This window comes from Acipenser ruthenus, chromosome 29 (assembly GCF_902713425.1).
Source record: "Acipenser ruthenus chromosome 29, fAciRut3.2 maternal haplotype, whole genome shotgun sequence".
Classification (NCBI taxonomy): Eukaryota; Metazoa; Chordata; class Actinopteri; order Acipenseriformes; family Acipenseridae; genus Acipenser; species Acipenser ruthenus.
This window is the reverse complement of record NC_081217.1, coordinates 6,470,194-6,494,841: the sequence shown is the minus strand read 5'-3', so window position 1 is coordinate 6,494,841 and position 24,648 is coordinate 6,470,194. Positions and strand designations below refer to the sequence as shown.

General features: G+C 41.6%; 2 protein-coding genes across 3 annotated transcripts in view; one reads left to right on the top strand and one right to left on the bottom strand.

Annotated features, from left to right (window-relative positions):
• The first annotated feature begins 154 nt into the window (after window positions 1-154).
• LOC117420285 (proteasomal ubiquitin receptor ADRM1-like) lies at window positions 155-4,276 on the top strand. Its single transcript, XM_034033772.3, has 10 exons — window positions 155-312; window positions 637-856; window positions 1,161-1,277; window positions 1,465-1,588; window positions 1,900-1,986; window positions 2,271-2,352; window positions 2,607-2,893; window positions 3,333-3,490; window positions 3,781-3,883; window positions 4,027-4,276. Exons 2-10 carry the CDS (start codon window positions 647-649, stop codon window positions 4,131-4,133), a joined length of 1,275 nt encoding a protein of 424 aa, XP_033889663.2. The 5' UTR covers window positions 155-312; window positions 637-646; the 3' UTR covers window positions 4,134-4,276.
• Window positions 4,277-4,967: 691 nt separating this feature from the next.
• Window positions 4,968-24,648, bottom strand: part of LOC117430696 (laminin subunit alpha-5-like) — a 63,719-nt gene continuing 44,038 nt past the window's right edge. For both annotated transcript variants that reach the window (XM_059004395.1, XM_059004394.1), the window contains exons 39-80: window positions 24,196-24,309; window positions 23,989-24,072; window positions 23,536-23,766; window positions 23,199-23,312; window positions 22,978-23,105; window positions 22,581-22,661; window positions 22,218-22,432; window positions 21,929-22,029; window positions 21,657-21,840; window positions 21,104-21,247; window positions 20,575-20,726; window positions 20,369-20,479; window positions 20,120-20,231; window positions 19,144-19,308; window positions 18,712-18,908; window positions 18,454-18,570; window positions 18,014-18,168; window positions 17,050-17,191; window positions 16,695-16,794; window positions 16,500-16,613; window positions 16,052-16,237; window positions 15,677-15,819; window positions 15,137-15,313; window positions 14,910-15,046; window positions 14,409-14,562; window positions 13,942-14,075; window positions 13,366-13,528; window positions 11,129-11,254; window positions 10,787-10,941; window positions 10,372-10,504; window positions 10,057-10,200; window positions 9,785-9,915; window positions 9,464-9,625; window positions 8,853-8,970; window positions 8,454-8,611; window positions 7,936-8,125; window positions 7,539-7,691; window positions 7,057-7,216; window positions 6,826-6,953; window positions 6,419-6,512; window positions 5,898-6,017; window positions 4,968-5,708 (exon numbers count right to left, since the gene is read on the bottom strand). In XM_059004395.1, the coding sequence (XP_058860378.1) occupies window positions 5,560-5,708; window positions 5,898-6,017; window positions 6,419-6,512; window positions 6,826-6,953; window positions 7,057-7,216; window positions 7,539-7,691; window positions 7,936-8,125; window positions 8,454-8,611; window positions 8,853-8,970; window positions 9,464-9,625; window positions 9,785-9,915; window positions 10,057-10,200; window positions 10,372-10,504; window positions 10,787-10,941; window positions 11,129-11,254; window positions 13,366-13,528; window positions 13,942-14,075; window positions 14,409-14,562; window positions 14,910-15,046; window positions 15,137-15,313; window positions 15,677-15,819; window positions 16,052-16,237; window positions 16,500-16,613; window positions 16,695-16,794; window positions 17,050-17,191; window positions 18,014-18,168; window positions 18,454-18,570; window positions 18,712-18,908; window positions 19,144-19,308; window positions 20,120-20,231; window positions 20,369-20,479; window positions 20,575-20,726; window positions 21,104-21,247; window positions 21,657-21,840; window positions 21,929-22,029; window positions 22,218-22,432; window positions 22,581-22,661; window positions 22,978-23,105; window positions 23,199-23,312; window positions 23,536-23,766; window positions 23,989-24,072; window positions 24,196-24,309 (5,976 nt within the window). In that variant the 3' untranslated portion in view covers window positions 4,968-5,559. The remainder of the gene's footprint in view (window positions 5,709-5,897; window positions 6,018-6,418; window positions 6,513-6,825; window positions 6,954-7,056; window positions 7,217-7,538; window positions 7,692-7,935; window positions 8,126-8,453; window positions 8,612-8,852; window positions 8,971-9,463; window positions 9,626-9,784; window positions 9,916-10,056; window positions 10,201-10,371; window positions 10,505-10,786; window positions 10,942-11,128; window positions 11,255-13,365; window positions 13,529-13,941; window positions 14,076-14,408; window positions 14,563-14,909; window positions 15,047-15,136; window positions 15,314-15,676; window positions 15,820-16,051; window positions 16,238-16,499; window positions 16,614-16,694; window positions 16,795-17,049; window positions 17,192-18,013; window positions 18,169-18,453; window positions 18,571-18,711; window positions 18,909-19,143; window positions 19,309-20,119; window positions 20,232-20,368; window positions 20,480-20,574; window positions 20,727-21,103; window positions 21,248-21,656; window positions 21,841-21,928; window positions 22,030-22,217; window positions 22,433-22,580; window positions 22,662-22,977; window positions 23,106-23,198; window positions 23,313-23,535; window positions 23,767-23,988; window positions 24,073-24,195; window positions 24,310-24,648) is intronic.

Genomic DNA, 24,648 nt, shown 5'->3' with positions numbered 1-24,648 from the left:
CAATACATTTTAAATATTAACTATATATACACAATGTCAATAAAGTTTTGTATTGAAAAAAAAAAACTGCGACTGCGCAGTTGTTTATGACACAGCAAATCCTCTCTACCGAACTTGACTATTCTGTGGTGTTTTGTTTTTGATTGACTCTGACTGTAACCAATCAACAACATTTTTTGTATTGCCCTTTCTCAAGATTATCCAATCGGCACCAGAAGTCCGAGAAGTTCGGAAATCAAGGAAGACTGTTGTTTTTTATTCTGTGTAGATCAGTTTCTATTTTGCGTCCTGTTTGAAGATTGAAAATAATAGGTAATGTGTTTGTGTGTGTGTGTGTATATATATATATATATATATATAGTACTCACGTAGATTCGCAGAGTACGTGTTCTGGTCATTTTACAACACATAGCTGCGAATGTTGTGTACATTGTACCTTAGACTTAGATCGTTTAAGTTACAATATTTAATTAGGACAGATTAATTGTATCTGCCATTACCAACGATTTAATGGACACCAGACTCTTTTTAACACAAAATGCATGTATAGTGTTCTCAGTTGTAACTACAATTTTTACACATTCAGAGGAAGCGGTAGGTATGAATTCAGTTTTTTTTTTTTCTTTTCTTCTCTAGTGCCAGTAATATGTCTTCTGGAGCGTTGTTCCCTAGCATGGTGTCGGGCTCTCGTGGCTCCTCCAGTAAATACCTCGTGGAGTTCAGAGCTGGCAAGATGTCATTAAAGGGCAGCACGGTCACCCCAGATAAACGTAAAGGGCAGGTGTACGTCCAACAAACCGACGACTCCCTCATCCATTTCTGCTGGAAGGATAGGACCTCTGGCAATGTTGACGATGTAAGTGCTTTTCATTTATTTGGGACAGAAAGTGATGGGACATGTACTTAAATAAAGTCAGCTGGAAGCTGCAAAACACATTCTCCCCATATTTCAGCTGCAGTGGCCTGTGGTGGTAAAGTGGAGTTTCATTTCTTGTCTTATCCTGTAATTTTTTACTGTTCTATAGTGAATACATTTTTGTACAGGAGCACTGAAACGTGGTCAACTGATTTAATCAACCTGTACTGTTATATGGCCCTCTTGTACCATTACCATTGCAAGACTTCGTTTTTAAATGAATCTTATTTTTTTTAAATTTCAGGATCTCATCATTTTTCCAGATGATTGTGAATTTAAGAAGGTTAACCAGTGTACCACTGGCCGAGTGTTTGTACTGAAGTTCAAGGCAGGATCTAAGCGGCTTTTCTTTTGGATGCAGGTAAAAAATAAAAAAAAATTCTAAAGTCAGCATCCTTCCTTTTTCTTTTTTCCTTCTCACCTGACTGAGTAGTAGTGCTGCTCTTTTATTTCCTCATTGTACATCGGAGGGGTAGTTAATCTCCTCATACAACATTAAAAACCCCACATACTTTTTGTTATGATCAAAGTTTTTCCTTTTTTTTTAGGAGCCAAAAAGTGATAAAGATGAAGAGAACTGCCGTAAAGTGAATGAGTTTCTGAACAACCCTCCCATACCTGGAGCTTTGGGAAGTGGTGGAAGTGCAGGCCATGAACTCTCAGCGCTGGGAGGTGATTAAAAAGACATTTCTACATGTCACTGATAAGTTACTGTTGCTGCCACCAATGTAAAACTGCTTGTTTGTCCCAAGAACACTGTCTTTGAAGACTAAAGTGCCTAGGAGTTTATTCATGTAAGTTCATATAGGGGCAGTGTAGCTATTGGCATTACAAGCAGTTCTGAAAAAATATGTATTTCATTTATCGTATTCCTCCTGATTTACATGCCACCTGTGGTTTAAGCTAAATTATGGCGTTTTTGTTCTTGCACAGATGGTCAGTTCTGGCAAATTAAATCTTGATGTTAATGTTACAAATTGCAGGTGAAGGTGGCCTGCAGAGCCTTCTGGGTAATATGAGCCACAATCAGCTGATGCAGTTAATTGGACCAACTGGCTTAGGAGGACTTGGTGAGTTTCTGCAGTTTGAGACATTTAAAGAGTTGCACCCTCTTCATTGCAGTTATGGCACTACATCCTTTTAAATAGTTTCATTAATCAAGTACAAAATATGACCTTATTACAAATTGGTACTGATGATGTTTTATTTTTATTTTATATATATATATATATATATATATATATATATATATATATATATATATATTATGGGAGAGAGTATGGCATGAAAGCTGGTCTGTTTTTAAGTAGTGCCAGTGTAGGTTACAAGTGTGTCTGTCTCCCTCTCTTTCTAGGTGGTCTTGGTGCCCTGGCTGGGCCAGGACTGGCTAGTTTACTGGGTGGTGGAGGTCCTACCACAAGCAGCTCTTCCTCAAGGTAGTAACAAACCACCTTGTGCTTCTCTTTTCTTGGCCACATACATATACAGTCAGGAATACGATATTTTAAAACACACACGTTATAGAATTATATATATATATATATTATTTTCCTTTGCTTATTACTGGATTCTTGTGTTTATCAACAGTTCAGAGAGGAATGTATATCTATCTAAAGTATAAAGCAGTATAAATTGCTGTTGAATTGCCTCTGTTTCACTGTGTGGTGTCGCGTAACCGTCTTGTCTTCAGCTCCCGTAGCCAGTCTGCTGCTGTCACTCCATCTTCGACCTCTTCCACGACTCGGATCAGTTCAGCCTCTGCTCCTACACCAGCCACTCCTGCTGCCACTGCCACCACTGCTGCCTCTCCCACCGTGACCCCCACCACCCCTGCAGCCAGCACAATCACCCCCACCCCCACCCCTACCGCCGCCGTAGCAACAGCAGGCAGCCCCACGCAGCCCATCCAGCTCAGTGACCTGCAGAACATCCTGGCAACTATGAATGTCCCTGCCATGGCTGCTAGCGGACAGACTGGTGAGTCTCTAGCAATCTTTTTTTTTTTTTAAATGTAGTTGCTTATCTCTTGTGCATTGAGTGCATAGCTCCCGTTGTAGAAAATGTTTGTATGAAACTGCTCTAAAAGGGATATTAGTGCTACTTTTTTGGAGTATTTAACTGGCATCCACCTGTTGTTGAAATGTTTTCTTTAACTGTATTATAATTTACTGATTTTGTTAACTGCAAACAAGTTGTCTAAATGTAATGATAAATTACATAAATACAGCTTGTGTTCAGATTTTTTTCAAAAATGTACTTAATGGGTTAATGTAAAATCCCAAATCAAGATATTTTGAACAAATCAACATGACCTATGAATGCTATTTATGTTTCATAAATATCTCGCTGCAGATGATCTGAAACTTCGCTAGCGTATTAATATACAAGTCATTGTGTGCCTCCTTTTGTAATTCAGTGGACCTGGCCAGTGTGCTGACGCCGGAGGTCATGGCTCCTATTCTGGCAAACGCAGACGTGCAGAAGCGTTTGTTACCGTACCTTCCTTCAGGAGAGTCACTGCCTCAAACAGCAGAGGAGATTCAGAACACGTTAACATCGCCACAGTTTCAACAGGTAACTACCAGCTTCTCAGTAACCTTTTCTAGATGGCAACTGCAAGACAGGACTCCGATTTTAATTTTTTTTGTAGGATTGTTTAAAGTTGTATAATGTACATATTATGATTTGTGAATATTTTATTTTCAGAATGCTATTCTTAGCTATATTCTGACTTCTTGAGTTAACCAGGGCCTGATTTTTGATGAAACTAAACTTAGACATTTGTTACATAGACATTCTGCATACTGTGAATACGGCTGCCTGCTTTCTCCCTTGCCCATCAATAAGCCTCGTTTTATTAACAGGCAATGAGCATGTTCAGTGTGGCACTAGCTTCAGGACAGTTGGGCCCACTTATGAGTCAGTTTGGGTTGCCTGCGGAGGCTGTTGATGCAGCAAATAAAGGAGGTAAGTAACTTGAATATATACACCTAGATAATGACACCTGCTTAAACCTGATGTAATTTAGGAGAAAATCAATTAATTATTTGTCGCTCCGTTATGTGGAGAAAACAAAATCTGTTAACGGCTTTAATGAATTCTGTCTGTAGATGTAGAAGCCTTTGCTAAAGCCATGGAAGGTAACGGCAAGACAGACTCAAAGGAAGGGGATTCAAAGGACAAGAAGGATGAGGAGGAAGACATGAGTTTGGACTAGATTACACAGTAGTTATGCATTTATTCAAACTTTGTTAGGCTGCAATTCTTAGAAAAGGGATGTATCTTTCAAATGCTTCACTTATTGTACTCTATATAGTTTTCCTAAACTATGCACCAATAAAGCACCGTCATGAAACAACACTTATTACTCCTGGTGTTTTAAGTATTTGAAATGTGTTGGTAAAGTAGGTATTAGTAGGGTATTATCTAATGATGTTTTGCAATTGGCATGTAATACTTGGAGAGGGTGGTTTTCAGATGTATGTGCTATATATTAGGATTCAAATTGGCATATATGATAATGTTAAGATCAGTCTGGTCGAACAGTTAACTGCGTGGACACGGTGTTCACTAAAATAAAATGATTGCATGAAACAGTGTTAGTCACCTTTTATATATTTTTGCTACATAAACCAGGCAAGCTATTATAGGAAAGATTTAATTCATAACCACTTATCTGTCAACACAGACTTGTATGTATGCTGTGCTTATTTAGCTTATATGTTTTTGTAAATCCTCAAATCTCCTAAAGCGTTTGAGGTGTGAGATGGTGTCTTCATGTTTTGGGAGCTTCTCTGGCAGAACACAATGGTATCATTCACACCAATCTGTCATCTATATATCTACAGCTCCCCTAGATGGCAGGCATTCCTGAGTGTGTTGTCAGTGGCAGCTCTAGACTGTCTCTGAACTGCATGCAGAAACCACCAGTAAAACCACATATCAAACATCGTTTTTATCTTGTGTCATTACTATAAGTGTATTAAAACATGAAAGTACAAAACTGTCAGCAGTAATATTGAAGTCAGTTAGTAAAATGTTTACACTGTAGTTTAAAAGTGATAAGAAACTTTTATTTTGACACCATAAAAAAAGTATGTACCAATGATTTACAACAATTATGCATACTGAAATGCAGGGGTCATTCATAATAAACTTTTTCAGGTTGAAATATAATATATACAACCAGTGTTTAACAATTTTTCAATATTTATCCCATCATACCAAAAAGAAAAAAAACAACTTTTTACAAATCAATTCAAATACAGTAAGTGGGTGATAATGCAGGAGTAAGTGCACATGTAGATCTGGTGTGGGAGGTGTGGAGTTTAATTCATAGCATAAGGGCAGAGTCAGACCATAGTTTAATGGGGGGTAAAATATTTATTTTCTAAACATTGGCACCTGCTGGAGAAAATAGGTTACAGTACATTATAAAACCATAGTACTTTTGGTACACTGAAATGGGCCTACCGTTACAGTTACTTTAATATTGATTAAAAAAAACAGTGCAATTAGCGGTCTGAAATGACTAATGTAGTATTCAAAATAAAAAAATATAGATGTTTAAATTCACCTATACATTTGTTTTTGGTGTTGGGACATGCGGTGAACATGTTAAGCATTGTTGAATGACATATTCTCTACATAACCGGACAGCCCCCGACTCCAACTGCACCGTAGATAGCACCTGCTCGGGATAGATGCACAGGGGATTGGTTGATGACGAGATTCCTTACACAGCCGTAGAAAGAGGGGCGTGGAGACGATAGTCCAGGTAGGTCAACAGTGTCTACGGCACAAAAAAGAAAGTTAATTTGTCAAAAAAGCATAACGCGTTAATAATTTCAGATATACTAGGCTTTTTGGTACAATATAAAATGGTCCAGGTTGCAGTGGTATGTTTCAAAATGCAACAGAGGCATCCCAATTATTGTGAAACTAGTGTACATCTGTTTAAAAATTATAAAATGCCCCTTACCTGGCACTCCTCCTAAATATAACATCTCTTTGGTACTGGAGGAGTGTGGCCGCGTTGGTCCTACTGCGTGCTTTCCTTTTGTATCGACATCCAGTTGAATAACGTTGTTGCGTTTAATAACTGAAAATAAAACTATATGGTCACCTTATGCAAAGCAACAGGCCGAGCAGATTCAGGCTGATCTATGTCTACATAATAACTGCTGTAATAATAACATGTTTAGGATAGTGGGCACAGTTAAACAATACCTTAAAATGGATTGGGTACTACAGAAACACTGGGTTTCTGTCGCTCAGGTATGCGAGAAACTTACAAAAATCACCACAACGGCAGTAAATACAAAATGAAAGCTGATCATATCATGTTGTAGATCAACATGTAAGTGTGACTAAGAGAAAGAAGGAAAGGTTCCTCCACATAGCCACAGATTATGATGGTCTGAAAGAATGCCATAAGCAAGCCGATCAGTTTGAGTGCTTGGCAATTGTCTCTAGTGTGGTTTAACGAGTGGCTTCTCTTACCTGCAATGTGGTGCCAGCGGCCGTTGCAGAGAGACTGCTCAGGGATTACCGATGCTGAGAATTCTCCACCGCCGTTATTTACTTTGACAGTCACCTAAAACAGCAAAAGCAGGACAGGATTATAAACAGATTTACTTTTCCAGTAGATAATGTATTTCTTCCTTATACAAAAAGGTGTTAATATCCACCAGGTGGCACTGTTGTACCACAAGCACTTCTTACACTAAAATCTTTTAACTACTGTAAGTGTGGACATATGGTACTGGATGAGGGAAAACAGAAACTATAAAATGTGCCTTTATCCAACATAGATACTAACATTCCCCAGTGCTTACTCGAGGGCTGCATTCCAGTCCCTTCACAGTGAAGTGCTTCCAATCAGAAAGACTGAAGCGATCAGTATTTACCTCCCCATTTTCTGCATAAAGAGTGAGGTAGTGTCTCTTCCTTCCGATGTGGAACAGCAGGCCTGTGTCAGTCACAGGACGAACCTCCAGCATCATTTCAAAGTCCTGACTGACTGCAAAAGAATTGTCTGAAAGAAACAAGGATATCCACAAAGTGAAGTACTTATTTAAGCTATTAGCAACTGACCTTTTACATACCAATTAACACAGTTAAGTTTGTTTTTTTCCTACCGAGAGCGAGATGCCCTCCGCCTGCTGCGAAGTAGACCCCATCCTCCAGGCTGCTCTCGGAGCAGGGGCCCACCCCGAAGGTGCTGGAGGGGGGATCCAGCGACTTGCCGTCCAGTTTCAGGTTCTTGATACAGCCGACGAAGCCGCTGACTGAGAGCTCCTGCAAAAATAAAGGAGTCAACTCAACACAAGAGCTTGACACAAGCTACCAGTGTGCCATGGGGGCTAAACGTCCACATATTACCAAAGCGGTAACAGAAGAATGTCTACACAGAGTGTACGTGAGATATGTACAGCGAGTAGGCAATCAACATACATAACGTTTGGTTCTATCCAAAAAACTTAAGTGAATATTGTAGAATGCACGTTTTTAATTTCAGATACCTCACAAGTCCTTAAACTGTGCTGCCTTTCTGGGGATAAATGACACACCCACGTGAGCTCTGGTAAAGCCTGGTACCATGCTATTGCCCATTACTTACTGTGGTGAGTGTCCTGCCTTTCCCTGCTGGAACCCCTCCCACGTAGAATGGTGGATTGACCAGCAGCTGTCCGGTGCTGGACAGCGTGCCGGTCTGAGCTTTCAGTCCATCAGTGACCAAGTGGACTCTGTTCTTCTCTCTGCTGAAAAAGACCTAAAACAAAAAAAACAAGATCCCATTATTACATCTGTCAAGCTGCAAACAGCTTCTTTTCATAGAAGTAATATTCTTTTTTCTGTAAAGAAAATGTATTTTAAATTGAGAAGCTTTTTCATGCAAGGTGCAACAACCACCAATGCAGCAGCAGCTGCCAACAAATATACGACTTGACTGATGAGGGAAGGCTGCTGACCAGCAAGACACTGCTTTTTAAACCAGGAGAATAACATTCACTCACTGTATGCCACTGGCCATCGTTGTACTTTTCTTGGCTTCGCGTTTTTAGTTTCTTTCCGGCGATGCTGACCAGGAGTACCAAACGTCCACTTGACACCGAAAGGGCCATTAGCGAGTTCTCCTTCTCATTAGAGACGTAGAACAGCAGTCCGGAGGAAGAATTCAGCCGGACATCCATTGAAAAGTGGGACCTGTTTAAAAAAATAAATAAATAAATAAAATTAGGATTATTAATTCCCAATTAAAATACATTATAATGCACTTCACCATGTAAATTGTACAGTAGGTAATACATCAAGGATAACTGATGGGTTTTTAAATGCTAAGACGTATAATTAAGTAAAACAACATAAATACAAATAAACAGGGTTCTCTTCCACATGCACTTGCACGCAATATCCAATGGTACCAACCCTTTTGTGTGCATAGCGAAAACTACTCAACCTTTGCCTTCATGCACTGCATCTTGATCTCCATGGCACACAGGTTGTATTTTAAATGAGTGCATCATTGTTTTACCTGTCCCGGAAGGACTCTGGGACATTGTTGAATTCCAGTCGGCTCGTCCCGAAGCCGCTAAACTGGAATGCTCCACTAATGATTTTGGGCTGTTTAGACCGACAGGATCGCTCCACGATACGATTCCGGGACGCTTTCAGTGTGGCTTTAGACCGCATCTGTGAACAGAAAACAAGGGGTTCTGTATTACAGTATAATAATATATCGCAAACTAACGTGATATTTTATTTACTTATATAAATATCAACTAATAATTATACTCCACATCTGCAACAAATGACATTAAAAAATAAAAAAAATAAAATAAAAACCTAAGAGCGGACTTCCTAAAGCAAATACGCGCAGTGATGTCAGAAAACAGTGTGCTGGGGTTACCATCTCATTGCATTCAGTTCTTACCTTGTTCTTTTTGACCAACGCCCGGATCTGTTGTGGTTCTCTGCTGCTCGGACAGTTCAGAGACACCTGCACCAGACTGGACTGCAGGAAGTCCACCACCATCTGCTCATCGTTCTCCCTGTGAGAGAGAGGAAACACAAACACTGTCATTTTAATACAACCGGGCTGGAGTTCTTCACTGCAGTGTTAAAAACACTGAACAGAATCCTCACTTAACCTAAATCTTAGGGTGATATTCTTACTGATGGTTACTGCTATGAACTACATACTGAAGGCTTACCACAAAATAAACTGATTTCAATGACAAACGCTGGAAAAGGCTTCAAGTCAAAACATTTTTCTTTTAATTTGTTTATTTTAATATGTATTAATTCCGCACTTGAAGTGTTGGGGGCAAACTAATCTCAGTGGATTTTGAATGTAAAAAAAAGCAAGCAAACCAGCACCTTTAATGATATACTATATAGCTGTACAACATGGAACATTTTCCCTTGTGCAAATGTTATTCCAAGCTTAAGAGACTGGATAACCGTCCAACAGGATGGTACACTGCGGATTCCATTTTCAGATGATAAATATCAACAAAGAAACAGAACAGTGGTGTTCCTCACCTTTTAACAAACATGTTGCTGATGCAGCCAGTCAGGTTGGAGCCCAGGCTAGCATCCGGAGCACCGCCCAAGTAAAACTTCTCCAGAACAACTTCCCGGGGATGTCGCTTCCTTCTCCCCACGCTGCTGCCCTCCAGAATATTATCCACATACAGCCGGACCCTGGAGAGAAAAGACGTTTGATGACATCGGGAAATGAGGATTTATATAGCTGACCTAAAGAATGGAATAACTCCACATCTCCAGTTAAAACAAAAAGACATGTACTCACTTCAAAATGAAAGCTGTTTTTTTTTTATCTTCACGAAGTGCTGGACCTACCCGTTTTTGTTGACGTATAAAGCCACGTAGTGATTCATGTCGTCAGAATAAAGATTTTTGGTTTTAATTGCACCACTGTTAGAGTTCACCACCAGCCTGCTATTTTCCAGTAATACTTGGCAGTGTCCCACCTGTGAAGAAACCAAACCAAATGAAAACAGCCCAGCGACTCACAGGCTGGTTTTTAAAGCCTGCATACAAAAGTAGCTGTTCTCTACGCCCCATTCCATCCTGTCTGCTGTAGCCAGTCATGGAGGCTAGACTGTACATACCGTGGTTTTGTGGTAGAACAGGAGTCCGTTGCTCTGACTTGTCCTGAAGCCGAAGCCTGAGTAGAAATTGTCCAGCAGACTGGGGACATTGTCCAATGACAGGTCCAGGTATCCATTGCCTGTGAACCTAGCTGTTCGAGCAACCTAAACAAATCATGAGGAGTTCAGATGGATTCCCATCACTTTATTTAGTCAACACAACATACTGTATAAGAAGACAAATACATAGTAAATACAGGAAATGTCCAGGATTTATAATATACAGCTATGGCCAAAAGTTTAGCATCACCATATATAATTATTATCTGTACTTACCAGGAAGTCTGGAGAGCACCCGTGGCTGACCCCAGTGGTATTCATGCGTTTCAGGTCAATGTATTTGTCTATAGCCTTAATGCTCCTAACACAGCCTTTGATAGATCCTCCATTAGGGAACAGAGGCTTCAATCTACGCAAATAAAAAAAAAACATTATTAAATCACATCACATCCTTTATTCTGCATCCAATAACCCATATGATTCTTCTTTTCTGAGGTGAAGATGTTATAAAACGCAGTTCCACCGCCTCGGACACAAAGCAACATTGAAATTAAAAGGATTTTCTTTCAGTTTAATTAAACCAACCTTTGCTGCAAAGCCTAAAACTGATGCCTCTGCTTTGTGACAGTAAGAGTTGGACTTAGTTAACTTTTTTGTTGGAGACTTGAGGATTTGCTTCCAGTCTGCTTACTTGTTGGGGAGTATCTCCTCCGGCACGCCTCCAATGTAGTAGACGCTGTTAAAGTTCAGCGGACTGCCACTGTGCTCCACGTTAAAGGCAATCTTTCGCTCCAACCTGATGTACACTTTCATGTTACCATTGGGTTCACGAAGGATGATCTGGATCTAAGGAATGGATTGCAGCGATTCAGAACTCTGATAACAGCAATACTACTACTACTCTTAACAATAAATGATTTATTTTCACAAAAAAATACAGATGCAAAATAACCTACATACAACATTCCTCAAGAACAATCCAAAACCAAGTAAAGCAAATTAGAAGAATAGGTAGGTACAGTATAAACATTACCCCTTTGGATTTGGCATCACTGATTTTTAGGTCCATATTGGTAGTAGGGGCTTCCTTAAGTTCACCGTTGAAGTCATAGTAAAGTTTCAAATCTCCATCCTTGACAGCAATGCAAATGAAATGACCCTGAAAAAAAAATTATAATATATATTTATTTAGTGAAATCTCTGGAAATGTATTAACCTCATTTCAGCAAAATCTTAAATACAGAAGGAATATGCTTGTAGGTATCCCCATGATTCCAATCCATCTCTTGTTTCAGCGATGAGTCGGGAATATACAGTACTGTTCAAAAGTTTTAGGCAGGTGTGAAAAAATGCTGTAAAGTAAGAATGCTTTCAAAAATAGACATGTTAATAGATTATATTTATCAATTAACTAAATGCAAAGTGAGTGAACAGAAGAAAAATCTAAATCAAATCCATATTTGGTGTGACCACCCTTTGCCTTCAAAACAGCATCAATTCTTCTAGGTACACTTGCACAAAGTCAGGGATTTTGTAGGCATATAGTCAGGTGTATGATTAAACAATTATACCAAACAGGTGCTAATGATCATCAATTCAATATGTAGGTTGAAACACAATCATTAACTGAAACAGAAACAGCTGTGTAGGAGGAATAAAACTTGGTAAGGAACAGCCAAACTCAGCTAACAAGGTGAGGTTGCTGAAGACAGTTTACTGTCAAAAGTCATACACCATGGCAAGACTGAGACTGAGCACAGCAACAAGACACAAGATAGTTATACTGCATCAGCAAGGTCTCTCCCAGGCAGAAATTTCAAGGCAGACAGGGGTTTCCAGATGTGCTGTCCAAGCTCTTTTGAAGAAGCACAAAAAAACGGGCAACGTTGAGGACCGTAGACGCAGTGGTCGGCCAAGGAAACTTACTGCAGCAGATGAAAGACACATCATGCTTCCCTTCGCAGTCGGAAGATGTCCAGCAGTGCCAGCAGCTCAGAATTGGCAGAAAACAGTGGGACCCTGGTACACCCATCTACTGTCCGGAGAAGTCTGGTCAGAAGTGGCCTTCATGGAAGACTTGCGGCCAAAAAGCCATACCTCCGATGTGGAAACAAGGCCAAGCGACTCAACTATGCACGAAAACACAGGAACTGGGGTGCAGAAAAATGGCAGCAGGTGCTCTGGACTGATGAGTCAAAATTTGAAATACTTGGCTGTAGCAGAAGGCAGTTTGTTCGCCGAAGGGCTGGAGATCGGTACAAGAATGAGTGTCTGCAGGCAACAGTGAAGCATGGTGGAGGTTCCTTGCAAGTTTGGGGCTGCATTTCTGCAAATGGAGTTGGGGATTTGGTCAGAATTAATGGTCTCCTCAATGCTGAGAAGTACAGGCAGATACTTATCCATCATGCAATACCATCAGGGAGGCATCTGATTGGCCCCAAATTTATTCTGCAGCATGACAACGACCCCAGACATACAGCGAAAGTCATTAAGAACTATCTTCAGCGTAAAGAAGAACAAGGAGTCCTGGAAGTGATGGTATGGCCCCCACAGAGCCCTGATCTCAACATCATCGAGTCTGTCTGGGATTACATGAAGAGAGAGAAGCAACTGAGGCTGCCTAAATCCACAGAAGAACTGTGGTTAGTTCTCCAAGATGTTTGGGCCAACCTATCTGCCGAGTTCCTTCAAAAACTGTGTGCAAGTGTACCTAGAAGAATTGATGCTGTTTTGAAGGCAAAGGGTGGTCACACCAAATATTGATTTGATGTAGATTTTTCTTCTGTTCACTCACTTTGCATTTTGTTAATTGATAAATATAAACTATTAACATGTCTATTTTTGAAAGCATTCTTACTTTACAGCATTTTTTCACACCTGCCTAAAACTTTTGCACAGTACTGTATATAATAACAGATAATCTGTTCACACATTGGGGGGGGGGGGGGGGGGGGTGGGTCAGTAGCCTCAGTAGTGTTACAAATAGGGGTACATTCTTTTGCCTCTTCTAGAAGAGCAGTGGGAGTCTGCCTCTTCATTCCATTGTCTTCCACCACCTCTACGTTATCAGTGTATAGGCTAGAAGAGCAGACCTGAAGAGGTCTTCATTTAAATGTGACCTGGTCAGTTGCTAGACCTATAGATCTCTTCTGAGCTTTCCTCTGCTAGAAGTGGTAGCGGTCTGCCGGTAGAGGCAATGGAATAAACCTTAGTTTTGGGGACGGCTGGCTCAGTTGGCGAATGCCTGGCACAACGGCTTGATGGCCCTACCTCTCCCTCAAGGAAGAACAGGATGCCGTTATAGGAGAGCACTTTGACCTCCTGCTCAAATCGGCTTGTCCCTGGTAAACCGGACTGGATTTCAACTGCAGCAAAACCGGAGCCATCAAAGTAGGAACCGTCGTTGATCCAGGGCTCTGTGACCGACTTCTTTCTGAGGGACGAGGATAAAAACACACACGTTAGGAGGGATGGCCAGAAGAATATTTTAGAAAAATATACAAATAATTCTTTTAGTGTTCGTCTTTATGTGTGTGGACCATTTATTGACTACCAAGAAAATGATTAAAATTAAAAAAAGGACAAAATAAATGGAGAAACGCCTCAACCACCAGTGTCAAAAAAATGAAAATCAGATTGGATCATCATCATCAAACTATTAAATACATATACCTATCTTAAAGAAGCACTGGGAAATGTAATAATAATAATAATAATAATAATAATAATAATAATAATAATAATAATAATAATAATAATAATAATAATTTTTGGTAACCACTATTTTCCACAATGACTGTGCTCACATCCTGTTCATGCTTTCTGTTTATTTTACATTAAACTCACCTTCCACAGGGCCGGTCTTTGACCGTGTCAACCATGAAGTTCTTTTCGAAGTTGTAAAGGCTGATGACCTCTTCATTCAGGGAATCCATCTCGATGCAGCCTTGGAATTTGCTGAGCCGGAGCTCAGGAGGGGGCTAAAAAAGAAGCAAGCTTTGATTAGAGCAGCCGCTAACATTTTAGCAGAGAAACACAGGGGACTGCAGCAGATATACCGATATACTGTATATTAATTTCAACGATTAACCTGCCCTGTAGTAGGTATGCACTGACACGCTCCCTCTACTGCTAAAAGGTTGCAGCGGGTCCTGTAGTTCGGCGTTTCTGTCAGCCCACCTGACAAGGTCATTTTTAGGTCCAGCGAGAAGGTGGTTGTGCTGGAGATGGCAGGCCTCTGGTCCACTACCCAACTTCTGTGTAAGTGAATTACTTCACTTACTTTTTCTAGATTGTTACAAAGCGTCTCTTACCAAGAAGTCTGGAGGGTAGCCGCCCACGTAGAAGACGGTGTCGCTCGGAGTGAGCTTAAGCAGACCTTCGTCTCCACCGGCCACGGTATTTCCCTTAGTCACAAGAGAAGTGGTTTTGTCTACAGTGACAGACATCTGTCCATACTGCAAGATCCTGGAACAGGAAAGCAAAATAGCAATACAGCAGTGCTTTACCAGCAAGACTAGTCAAGGGTAGGACTGGATCAATATAGTGTGTATGGGTCTCAATGCTCAGCACAGGACAAGGCACATTTTACACCTTGGTGAAGAAAACTTGTACCACTGGGTGATGCCATTGCCCAGCATCCCTCTCTGGTGAGCCAAGTAATTATTTTATTTTAGGACTATGAGGGCACTAAAGAACATTGTGCTGAATCTATGAATGTACCATTTATTATTCCCATCATAAGTAAATTAATTTTGCAGCAGGAACGTTTGTTCCTAGAATGGCCATAATGTATAAAGTTAAGAGAGGCCCACCTTTCTAATTTGATCATGTTGAAAGCGTCTGTGCTGATGGTTTGCTCGTTCAGCAGCTCGGCCGTCTGGCCCCCCACGTTGAAAAACCATTTCAGCTTCTTCCCCTCGATCGACATGCCAAGGAATCCCTTAGTTGCCTAACAGAGAGATGAGACAGGGCTACAGTGAGATACACCAGCACATTCCTCGCCATTTAGATGAAGGGCGGATATCGCTATGAAACTTACATCTTTGTTTCCGAGGTAGAAAACAAACTGCTTCTCTGACTCGGTCTGACGTTTTTTCTTTCCTTCGAGCAGGGAGATGTAGAACTTGAGGCTGGTGTATGGGGCCACATCCAGCAGGTTGTTGGGGTTTCTCAGCTGCACGCCTGAGGTACCATCAAACTTCATTGGCACACTCACCTGTGTACAAGCAGACATGAATACAGACAGGGATACAGCCCTGTGTAGCTGAATAGTCAGCGTAGTTGAAAATAAAACATAGTTCTGCATGTGGAAAGTCATAATATAAAAATAAGGAAATCAAACTTTATTCCTTTTGTTTATGGCAACTGTTTAAATGACTTCCTAATAGAAAGACACAAAGTTTCAGTCTACTGAAAATTAATTAAAATGGGCATAGATATACACACTAGATTAGTTTACCGGTCTACATGTTTTGAGTGGAGTTTTCTTTCTTATCCTATGAGATGAAAGCACAATTTCAAGCTGGATAAAGCTACATGTTGTTGAATGGGCCTCCTTCGCAGTTTCTGATGTCCATACCTTACTGGCAGCGTTCCGAGCCTGTGAGATAAGATCCCGGATTCGCTCGATGTTTTTGGAAATGTTTGGCATCTGCGTCGATCGGCTCTGCAGCTTGTCCAGTTTCTTGATCAGCAGCGGTATCGTGTCTCCAAGTGATAGAACTGTTACATCAGTCGTTGCGAGAAAGAAAACACAAAAACTTGCCATTACAAACCACAGGAGAACTGCCAAGATCAGCAATTAAAGAATTTCAACTGAATTAGGAGGAACTGAAGCGAATAGGAAAGTTAAGGTCTGTGTAGGAAGGTTTATTGTGGAAAAGTGGTCACGTTTTTAAGGATCTACTGAGGAGAGCAGAAAGACAGCATGCGCCCTGGCAGTACTGTGCTGTACCTGAACTGTTGGCATCTTTGAAAGCATTTTTGAAGTCCTCATTGGTGCCGCTGGAGTTGCCATACTGGTCCTTCCACTGATCCAGTTTCTCTTTGATGGGATTCAGGGTGCGTTCCACGTTCTCTGCTTTCGTCTTGGCGTCTTCTGCAGCCGCCTTGGCGTTTTTAATATTTTCTTCAGTACTACCTTGAGTGTCAACAACTAGATATCAGTGCCATTTAGCAGGCATTCCCAGCAAAGCAAGATGTGACCGTGGTAATATGTGCTTCGTAAATCTAATGGTGCCACTTACAAGTGTCAGTTATGCAAATTATACAATCCATATTGAACACACATCAATTTATCTTAACCATTATCACATTTTTAATTCCAACCCAGCCGTATGGTTTCAGAATTATTAACCTTCTCCAAATACATATGAATAATTGACAAGCGGTTAACCTCCTACCTTTGTCGATGTTGAGCATGCTCTGTGCGTCTTTCAGGTCCTTTAGAAGCTGCTCCTTTTTGTCTTTGGCATCTTGCAGTCTTTTCTTTGCTTCTTTGAGTTGTGGCTTTAGATCTAAAGGGAGGCCTCATGTTATTACATATCAGGGATGGACTAAAACAGAAATGAGCTGCGTCTCAGATATTTTCCCCCTACCGTTCAAACTGGTTTGCACATTCTTGGCATCCTCAAGCAGCACGTTGCTTTTCTTTTTCAGCCTGTCCGCTTCTTCACCAAGATCTTCGTTCTTCACATTCTGCAATTCAAAGCCATGCTTTAATTCATGTTTTAATGAAATATGTCTTCAAGAAATATGGCAGCCACTAAATATTAAAAGACCTCTTTACACAGTTGTCAGGAGTGCATACATTAATTATACAGATCCCTACCAAAACACACTTTATATATATAGAAATATACACACACACACAAACACACACACACACACACACACTACATATTCCAATTCTGGAGGGGAGTCATGCAAGTCTGACAACAGGAGAAGACAAACCTCCAGTGCATTGGTAGCTGCCTCATCAGCCTTTTTCGCTGCATTCTCTGCATTCCTGACAGCTTCTATGATGCTAGAGTAGGCATTGGAGGCATTGATGGCTCGCTGGATGAACCCGTCTTGGTTGGTGTCCTGAATCACACTGTGGGAGAAGATTGAGAGGGGGCTGATCAGTGGCAGGGTAGCGAAGGTCAGGAAACTGACTCCCAGTATAAAACAGAATGCCTGGGGCTGATCTGCATAGTCCAAAACATATTACATATAGTTTTTGTTCCACCTTCTGCTTTAACATTGGCATACATGCTTGTTGCTTAAGAGCCAAGGCTGATCAGAATGGATCATTGTCTAGGCTTGCCAAATGAAATATACGTATTCCTTTAAACTGAAGACACAGCCCAAATTTCTCGCCCTCAATTTGAGGAAAAAATCAAATATCAATAAATATGCATTTACAAAGATACAACCTCAATTACGCATATGGAGGCAGTCTGCGGCCATCTGCTAACACACAGAGCATTACAGTTATGCGCTGCTTCTCATTTCCAGTCATGATTACTCACACTTGATTTTCTCCCAATTTGTGAACTGTGCTATTGCTTGGCATGTCGAAAAATACGGGGGTCTGATCAGCATTTCCGATCTCTCCAAGCTGGTACTGTTTGTTAGAAACGCTGAAATTGTAAAAGTCTTTGAATTCCACAGGAAGCTAATGACGCTTCTTTGAAAATGGTTGCCTGTAAGTCACGTTGCTGCTTGTGTATTCGGGCAGGGACATCTTTTGTTGGCGATTTTAATACATGCATCTCTATACTGTATTCGCAGGCTATTTATGAGGAGCAAAAAATTGTTCTAAAAGTGTGTCTTAAATTCGAAGGAATATGACATTATATATATTGTATGTATCACAAGCTGTAGTTCAGCCTCCCTTAAAGCTGCTCCCCCCAGGGCAGACTGGGAGCTGTACCTGGAGAGGTTTTTGGACAGCTGGTGGAGCAGTTCCGCATGTCTCTCTGCCTCCTCCACAAGGGGGATCTTGGTGCTTGCCGAAGCAAACTTCTGCACCTTCTCCAATAGGCGCTTCCTTGCTCCATCCAGATTAGCAGCCAGCTTCTCATAGTCCTGAAAACAACAGCAGCAATTAGTTACAGGTGCAGTTTTACAATCATTTCGTTCCAAGCCCAAGGTGGAAGCATCAGATCTAAAGGCAACTATTGGCATTAAAATGATGGATTATTTCAACACAAATCTAACATGTATGCCTCTTAAAAGAATATTTGATGGTTCACACATCTCTACACATGATACAATTTAGCCTTTTATAGTTATGGATAAATTACCATATCTATGTCACCTTTTAATTGAAAAAATATCAAAAACCTCAATTTTAAATTTGGCAAACGGTACCTCTTTGGAATCCTCAAGCATTTGTAGGAGGTCTGTAACCTGAAAGAGTACGTCCTCTGCCATCGTCAGCAAGTCCTTCACCTCCGCCAGCGCTCGCTGCAGATCACTGTTCTTTTTCTATAAAGAACAACAGGAGAATGAAAAGCTCTGCAATAGAACACCTTTGTAAAGTGTTTTTCCATAAGCAATACATCTGGTGCAGAGGCTGCATGTAAAGGAGCAGCGTGGCTACTGGAGAGACCCTGTGAGACTCCGTACCCGGCTCTCGTCCAGCAGGTTCTCGTTGCGGTTGTTCAGGTCCTCCACCTGGGCGGTCTGGTTCACGGCTTCGTTCAGCGCGTCCCTCAGGTCCATCAGCTCTGTGTTGTACTTGGTCAATTGGTCCCTAATGTCATCCACCAGCCCGTCGTTTTCCTTTGAGCGTTTCGCCATGTCGTTGTCCACTCGGCCCAGCACTGAGCAACAGATCACAGGAAGAGTTAACATTGCTGACCACTACGACCCCGTGAGTCACACCACAGCTCACCCACACTTAATACAATTACTCATCTGATCTGTTGCCAAAATCTTATTCAAAAGCCTTTTAGTTGACATTACAAATACAAATTGCCTCTACTGTAATTGTTGTTAACACAGTCTTTCATCCATTGAGAAGTGTAATTGAATGTCCCTGGGTCAAGCGATACTCACAGTCTTTTGCCTTTTTCAGCTCGTCTTCAGCTAGTTTTTTCTGGTTGCAGAAAGCTGTGTCCCTCATCTGCCTCAGCAACTTCTCCACCTCGGACAGCTTCTTCCTAAGATCCTCTGTTGAATGGGTCTCATTCGCAGAGGTTTTATTCACCAGGCCAATGCCATCTGTGCAGAACAAAATAAAACAGCTCTCTGTACAATGTATTATTTCTGGAATTGTTTCAAAGTAGGGTTGAAAAACCTCATGATGATGTCGAGGAAATGTATCAAATGGTGTTATTGTGTACCGTTTTATTTCAGAATATGATTCAATATAACAGACAATACCTTGTTAAGTGTGGCGCTTGAGGCAGACCTGGGGTCAAAAACTATTGTAATTGTGCAATTCTTAATTAATTACAATGTAATTGAACTTTGGAACACCTGTGTAATTGTACCATATAATTGATCAATTACAGTTCAGTTATGCATTTATTTGTCATTCGATTATTATTCTTGTATTCAACCACTTTTGGTGACCCCATTTGTTTGAAAAAAAAGTATTTTTCTGTATTTGTATCTGAATATTGATTGATTATTTAGAATAAATAAATAGAGTTAACATGTTAATGTGTGTAGATGCTGATGTTACTTTTTAGTGTAATTGTAATAATTAGAATTACTGCAACACAATTGTAACTAATTGTAATTGACCAACATAGCATTGTAACTATAATTGACCCCAGATCTGGCTTGAGGTATCCTTAAAAACTTCACAGGACTTACAGTATGCTGATGTAAAAGCAGAGCACACACCAAGGACTGTCAAGACATGAATATCTATTCATCTTGAACAAGCTCTTCTTGGTAGTCAGAATGCATTTGATGGAGTATCGAGATAAACACACTTCAGGGTTTCTACCATGTAAGGAAGTATCAAAAAGATGCAGTTTCGGATGTTTGAGTTGAGTTGTCGGTTTGTTTTGAGCATACATACCTTGCACAGCCTTCATGATGTCCCCGATGTGTTTGATCAAGTCCTCTGCACGCTGGCGAGTCGCAGCAATGTTGTCTTCCAGCTTGTGCACTTTCCTGTTAGCCAGTGCAGCCTGCAACAAAGGAAACCAATTCAGATGAGGGCTCATCCAAACGTGCGCTCGAGAGACACTTCACTAAAAAAAAGGTCCTTGATGTTCTAGAGGATGCTCTGTAACACATTCCAGATCCAGGGCAGCGCAGAACCTACCCTTTCCTCCAGCATGTCTAGATCTTGCGAGAGATTCATGTCTTCGTTCTCCAGTTCATCCACTTTCTGCTTGTTGTCATCCAGCACATGCTTATAGTCGTAAAGCTTGTTCTGAACAGAAAATAAAAACATGAGCCAGAGTTCCTTAAAAATGTTACCCGTCTTGTTACATCACTGTGTTTCCACTGTGTCTGGTGTGTACTCACGGTTACGCTGTCGATGGATTCGTCCAGCCCCCGCAGACGGCCCCAGGCGATAGAGCTGGCATTCAGGTTGGTCAGCTGGTCTCGGATCACTGGGAACAGGCCCTTCATGCTGTCCAGGTCGTCCAGCAGCACCACCACACAGCTGTCACAAGCTGTCAATCAAACGCACACTCAGCTCAGCCCAACAAGCACAAGGTTCTGAAGACATTAAGTATAGACTGTGGTGTATCTAAACATCTCCACCATTAAAAACTTCAACCTTCACCATCTCTGCTCTATTTCCCCTTATAAAAGTTTCCCATAGTAAAAACATAGCAAAGTGTGAAAGAATAATAAAAGCATGGTTAAGCATAGTTAAGCACTGTAAAGCCTAGAGAGGTATGGTAAAGCATATTAAAAATGGTAAATGCATAGTATGATAATGGGAAAAGCATGAGTTAAAAACTGCAAAAATACCATGGTAAACATTTATAAGGGTCTTAATGCTATTGCATTTGTTATTTTAATTCATAAAAAATTCTCTGCTCACTCTGGCAATTGAGAGAGCCCTGTCCGTTCACCACTGGGACCGCAAGCTTCTGAAGGCAGGAGTCGCACTGCTTCCCAGTGAGCCCATCACTGCAGGTACACTCGCCACTGCGAGGGTTACAGGAGCCCCCCTTACAGTCACATCCTGGAAACAAGAGACAGCAAGAAAATCACACCCGGCCGTCTCTCTCACTTTAAAAAAAAAAGGAACGGCCAATCCTGGCCCTTCCTGAACAGCTCTGTATTCCAGCTGTGTTGTTAATTGTTTAATTGAACAAATTAAACCTCCACCCGGGTTGTAAAGCAGTAAAAGTAATTAATAATACTTGTTAAGCCTAGGACCAGAGTTGCCTACGTCTGCTTTAAGCAAACAGTACTTTAACCCTTTGCTGCCCAGTGTTCAATATATTTCATATTGAGAAAATAGGCATTAAATAGGCATGTGGACATAAGCAGGGCAGTAAAGGGTTAATATATTCCGGATGCAAAAAAAAAAGGCAACAAATACAGAACTAAAAGAAAAAAAAGCAGTAACACAGCTAGATGACACTTACTTGTGCAGCCGTCCGAGGTATAGCCCCAGAAGCCAGGCGCACACTGCAGACACTGAGGGCCACTAACCCCGGGCTGGCAAGAGCACTGCCCGTTCTGTGGGTTGCAGGCCTGGGTGAGAGCAGCGGCGCTGTCACAGTCACAACGCTGGCACCCGGTGCACGAGTCATAGCCGTAGAACCCGTCCTGAGGGGGACAGAGCACATGGGTCCATTAAAAACACATTTTACAGTTATATTTTGCACAGTATCATCTACAAAGAGAAAGCCCTTACCTTACAGCGATCACAACGGGCTCCAGTGACACCAGGCTTGCACTGGCACTGGCCAGTTCGAGGGTCACATGATGCAGTCCCACACGGAGAGCAGTTACAGTCTGAGAGAGAAAAAAACACACAATAGTTTTAAGTCTGAGCACGAGCAGAAGGAACTAAACACTAACACTGAGCCTAACGTTTCATTCTCAGACATGATCTAAAGAATTCTCAAAGATTAGCATTTCAGGGCAGTGCCATTACATTAAGTGAATTCTTGAGCAGAGAATACAAATGTAGCTGGACTTACTTGTACAGTTCTTGGCTATAATTGCATCTCCAAAGTACCCAGGAGCGCAGATTTCACAGTGAGGTCCCGCAGTGTTATGCATGCACCCGATGCAGATTCCCATCAGGGAATCACAGTCGCTGAACAGCATGTTCGCATCTGTGTTGCCATTACATTGACACGGCTGACAGGAGCTTCCAATCACCATTGGGTTTCCATAGAAACCAGGGGCACACCTGCACAACGTCAAAAGCAACACAGGTACCTGTTAGACTTGCTTCATGAAATAAGTCATAAGGTATCTTGATATTATATTCATATTTGTTTCAATACAAGCAGTAGTTAGAGTGTTCTGCTACAGAAATGATCACAGACGACTCTTACCTTTCACATTTAGGACCAGCGTAACCAGGCATACACAAGCACTGCATGCTAGAGGATCTCTCAACACATCCAATTGCAAAGCTGGGGGGAAAATGAATGAACAAAACAAGTTCAATACAAAAGAAATAGTCCTGGTAATCTTATGTTTAAAACAAGTTCGCTAGGCCTGGCAGCTGTCCAGATGAACTAAAAGTTACTACTTAGAGCTAGCAGGAAACTTCTCTTCGACTTATGGTCTGATTTTATCAACCTTTGTAGAGAAAAGCCAACGCTGGATTATATTTTACAGCACTGGGGAATTCGCCCTGGATTGCATCAACAATTGTTAAAAATCAACCCCTTAGCCCTATTTTGACAAATGTCTTAGCCTGTTAACAGGAAGCGGTGAGGAACATACTTGTTGGAGGAGACCTGGAGGGGGCAGGGGCAGCCCGTGCATGACTGGGTCTGCCCAGCGGTGGAGTTGCCAAGGAAACCATTCCGACACGTCTCACAGTGATTCCCCTCTGTGTTGTGCTGGCAGTTCTGGCGGGAGAAAAAATAAAAAAAGCTGAATTCAAAAGAGGTTTTTTTTGTACTGCATAGAGTGCAAGTAGACTGGGCTGAATTTGCACTTACGACACATATCCCCGAGCCAGGCAGGCACTCGTCTGAGTGCCCGTTGCAGTTACAGGGAACACATTTGCCCAGGAACAGCCCTTTGGTGTCCCTGTAGAAGCCCGGGGCACATTCCTGCAGAGTGGAGAGAAGAGGTTAACAATCATTACCAATACGACTCAATGACAAATAATGGCCACTCCTGCTTTAGGCTGGCAATACACTCACCCCCACCCTAATTACTCATTTTCAAGAGTACATTTTGCAATCGTCAGAAATGTTGTTGTTTTAGGACTACATTTTGACCAGGTTCTCGTGTTCCATTCCTTAAGCAGTGGTACTTGAGTTTCTTGGGTACCTGGCAAGATTCCCCACGGTAGTTGGCAGGGCACATGCAGATCTCCACATTGCTGGCGGCGCTGCCCGATGTGGCCTGGGACGCCCCCTCCAGAACAACTCGCTCCAGTGACACGGACACAGAGGACTGCGAGTGCAGGGCGCGGATCTGCAGCACCTCCAGACCCACCAGCACCATCATGAGCTCCTCCCGTGACACGCTGTTCCGCGTCTGAGCGTGACGGAAATTACCCTGTGAAAACAAACCAGGAATCAGAAACTGAAGAGTACTCCGTTACCCAATACGAGATCTGTTACTTTACAGTGAGAAACTGATAATGCGGGAAAACAGTCCAATATCCATCGCAGACAAACCTCTTGATCTCCATTATGAGAAAGTATATTTTGCTTTTTAGGCTAAATGTCACATGACACCCAGACGCTGCAGACCCTTGTGAATCAGGGGTAGTTCTACCTCAATCAGATGGACGTTCCCTTCATGCAGTTGTCCAGGGTCCGGGTAGCTCTTATCCTGGTACACCAAGGTCATCTTGTTCCCCTGCAGAAGAAGAAAAACGCCATGTGTTAGTTAATGTGACACGACCTATAGACATATTTTAAAGAAGTGAATAATGTCTGGTCTAAGCAACTCTTCTATGCTATAACGTTTTTAAGGCAATACCTTCAGAATGACATCGGGACGAGCGGATTCCAGCGGAGGAGGTGCAACATCGCCCCTGATAGGTAGAGACTGGGAGTGCAGCCGGTAGCGCAAGAACCCCCCGTATGAGGAAACCTGATTGGAACCAAGTTCAGAGTCAATATTTAGCTTTTCCAACAGTTGAAGTATCTCATGTATGTATGTGACGGTAAAATTAGGAGAATGCAACCCTCTTAAGAATAAAAATACATCTGTCTTGTCCTGGAATGAACAACAACATTGACACTTTCATCTTGGCTTTGCAATGAGACAAGTTCACAATTTTAACTTCTTTAAAATCTTTAATTGTTTTGCAGTATGCGTGTGTCCCAATCATTAGGAAACTTTGTTTCTGATACTGCTCGTCCCTTTTAAACTACTTCAACATAGATAAGAATTAACCTGCACAAAACTGAAGTAGCGAAAGGCAGAAGG

Coding starts and splice junctions, on each gene's coding strand:
- LOC117420285 (XM_034033772.3), top strand. CDS start 647: ATGTCTTCTGGAGCGTTGTTCCCTAGCATGGTGTCGGGCTCTCGTGGC. Junction 1,987..2,270: donor AACTGGCTTAGGAGGACTTG/GTGAGTTTCTGC, acceptor CTCTCTTTCTAG/GTGGTCTTGGTGCCCTGGCT. Junction 2,353..2,606: donor ACAAGCAGCTCTTCCTCAAG/GTAGTAACAAAC, acceptor TCTTGTCTTCAG/CTCCCGTAGCCAGTCTGCTG.